Here is a 3247-nt window from a genome sequence, read left to right as displayed (position 1 = left end):
TTAGTTAAATATAATTTGGCAAAAATCTTATGTTCGGCTCAGGCGATGGGAGAGTGACATTTTTTAGATGGCCTTCAGTGGTGGAGTTGGTCAATTTAGTTTACATAATATAATTTGACTTACATTATTGCTTTCCTGTGCTTGGCGGCGATGTCAGGTTTTGCAAGCGTTGGTTTCAGTTTTAATTTATGCCCGGATTCGAACTTCGTTATTTGCTTCGATCCAAATAATTATTCAGGTCGGCATTCAGGTACGAAACAGGAAGAGTTCGAGGTTTGTGGGAGGTCTAAATTAAAATTTATAAAATGAAGCACGACAACTTCATAACTTCTGGCCAACTTTAATTGATCGAGGTTTATCTTAACTACTAAGTAAGATACATGCGTCATTACATTCTAACATGATTAATTAAATGTGCTTTAAAGATTCACATCATTCTCGATTAGATAATTATGTTTCATTGTATGTTTATTTCTAGTCTGCATCCTCTGTAAATTTAAGTTGAGTTAGATAAATTATCTGATCAGCTGATTAAAAGAAAATGGTACTGCGCCGGTTCGATTCCGTTTGGTAATCAACTTAAGCTTCACTTCTCCCCGGCTAGCCACCGCACTTTTCCCAGCGGGAGTCGAAGGCTCGAGTCCCGCAACACCCGGGAATGCCCGTTGGTTTAATCCGTATCACCCCGGCACAGCATATTGTCGAACGGAAGTTGTAAGCTTTAGTTCCGCAGCACGCGTACGAGCGACGTAGGTATCGACCAGTCCAGTGCCTAAACCCAGCACAGCATATGTATCGACTAGGATAGAACTTTCTTCCACCACATCGACGGGTCCATCGAGGATCTTCTGCCGGCTTTGCCATAGGCAAGCTTTTATTCATTGCTGAATATAAACCTAAAGATTCAAAGAGTTTGATTAATTCATCTTTAGTTTTCACTAACTTAAGACGGTGCAGAGGTACAGAGGCACTCTTTTGAAGTTTATGACCATGCGGGAAAAGCAGATCTTTACAATGATTATTGCTTTACTATGTGAAAGAAAAATTGGGTGGTACCACGCATTCTTAGAGATATAATTAAGCAACAATGATTTCTGACCCTCATTTTAGCTCTAAAATACATGGTTCGAGAAACTCGGGTTTCTCAGGAGGGTGCCTCCTAATAAAAAAGTATTTTTACGTTCATAAAAAAATTAATTGGGGATAACCGCGCATTTTTCAGAGACAATTGGAAAAAGTGCCATACGCTGCTATTCTGAGAAGCGCAGAAAGTATGCGCAGTAAAAATGTCACCATCGTTAACCAGTTCGCAAATTAGAATTCCAGTCAATCAATTTTCCTAAAGGCTGCCTGAACCTGAAATTTTTAAATTTGAACCTGTTTGGTAACTTTGGTTGTTAAAGTTGACTGCAGAACTGTTTCAACTACTGCAACCACAAAATGCTAAACCCAATATTGATTAATTGAAAGCTCAAGAAGTTATTTTTAAGTACGTGTCACATTCACACGCTGATCGCTTGGTTGCCAGTTCCTGAATAATCACGAAAGGTTTTGCTGGCTGAGATTTGTATTTTAACTGTCATGTAGATATTTTTATTTTTCTTACCAATAGAGGTCTCGTAAACTAGCTGACTGTAAAATATCAATTTGTTGCGAAAGTTCAATCAATAGGTATCCTCCATTTATAATATTCATCGCAAAAAATGAATTTCAACGTCAAAGCTTGAGAAGGGAAATTTTCGAAAAGGCCGACTTTTAAAATGGTGAGAACTACAGGGAAGTTAAGTAGAAAACAAGAGAGGCCAAATAACGAATTACAAAATGCCTTAATCAACACGAAGGAGTTTTCGAATAACCGCCTTGAACAGTAACTAACCTGCCATAAAATCGTTTTCGTCCTCAACATTTTCATCTTTCCATTCTTCAGGGCCGTCGTCGTCTTCTTCGGCGAACGCATCAACGTATTCGTTAGACAGCGCCCTCAGTCCTTCGTCTGCCGATATCTCAGCCGCTCGCTCTTCAGCCAGTGGACTTGGGTAACAGCTGCAAGCAAAAAGGACAACAAAGACAACTGCGAACTCTAACTTGAACATTGTATCAGGTACTAATCCGCAAATTGAACCATGCAATGACTTGCTGAGCACTGCGAAGGACTACTCAAAGTTCGGCGTAGTCGACTTGCTTTTAAAGCATGATTTACAGCTCTCGAACTAATATTTGTGATAAACGGAAGTTCAGTTCGTTTCGAACCTGGTTACTTGAGACATAACTTTCAAACCTAAAACGTAGCCGGGTCAACCCGAAAAATTCGTTTCGAACCTTTGAAAAAATTCTCTTTTACCATAACTGGTGCGAATTGGTGTCAATAGAATGAAAGTGATGGCACATGTACAGGAGATGGAGGTGCGATAGAACACGCAGTGGTTGGCACGTCATGACTATCGATCGCAGTCAGTTTGAAAATCCAATCTCTTGGTCGAGGTTAGGTTTCTCTCTGCATTGTAAGGGCAGACGATTCATTCTTTCTTTCTTTTCTTTTTTTATGAAAGAACGTCTAACTTTGGGGCTGAGGCTGAACCTTTGTATTTCTTGGCAATCAAGATGTTGCCTGTTATAATATTGCAATTCTGACTATGCGGAAGTGACCAAGGGCCCATTTCTCGAAAGTCCCGGTAACTTACCAGGCCTGATAAGTGATCTTGGTGATAAATGTTTCTTAAAAGAAGTCAATTTTTGTTAGCTTTGAATACTAAATTTTAAAATCTTATAATTCTGTGAAAACATTGGCTGAGTACCATGTCTTTAATCATTGTGTAACCGGCGAAAAAACATTTAAAAATAAACTTATCGGGCCCTATAAGTTACCGGGACTTTCGAGAAACGAGCCCCAAGGCAGATATCAAAGAGCAATATGTGCCGTAATGTGGTGCTAATTTGCTTGTGACATGCTCTGTTGCGCGGCTTACATGCACTCTAGTGCTTGGTATAAGAAATTTTACATGCATTATTTTATCCCTATTTACATGTATACTGTTCATTTTAAAAACATTTGGTGAAAATAAAAGTGTTCAGTAACAATCAGTAACTGACTCTTAGCCTGGTTAATGTTTTTATGTTCTCAAATTTTAGTTAAACACAGCCTCAACGTTTTATAAAAAAAGGTTCTTTAATATAAGAACAGTGTAGTAACTGAAAGTAGACAGACTTTACAAGACAGCGAAACCAACATTTTTCTGCGAGCCTTGTC

The 3247-nt window shown here is 38.8% G+C and overlaps 1 protein-coding gene across 2 annotated transcripts; it reads right to left on the bottom strand.

The window, feature by feature from the left end:
• Window positions 1-324: 324 nt before the first annotated feature.
• LOC146466784 (uncharacterized) lies at window positions 325-2193 on the bottom strand. Of its 2 annotated transcripts, none has more exons than XM_085126769.1 (2): window positions 1877-2193; window positions 325-884 (listed from the first exon to the last, which is right to left on the bottom strand). In XM_085126769.1, exons 1-2 carry the CDS (start codon window positions 2091-2093, stop codon window positions 601-603), a joined length of 501 nt encoding a protein of 166 aa, XP_084982895.1. In that variant the 5' UTR covers window positions 2094-2193; the 3' UTR covers window positions 325-600. The 2 variants fall into 2 exon arrangements, with proteins under 2 accessions (XP_084982895.1, XP_084982894.1); XM_085126768.1 differs by having other exon boundaries at window positions 325-896; window positions 1877-2187.
• Window positions 2194-3247: the final 1054 nt, after the last annotated feature.

The sequence above is a fragment of the Pavona decussata genome, unplaced genomic scaffold (assembly GCF_977016875.1).
Source record: "Pavona decussata unplaced genomic scaffold, jaPavDecu1.1 SCAFFOLD_140, whole genome shotgun sequence".
In the NCBI taxonomy this organism is placed as follows: Eukaryota; Metazoa; Cnidaria; class Anthozoa; order Scleractinia; family Agariciidae; genus Pavona; species Pavona decussata.
This window is presented reverse-complemented; position numbering and strand designations above follow the sequence as displayed.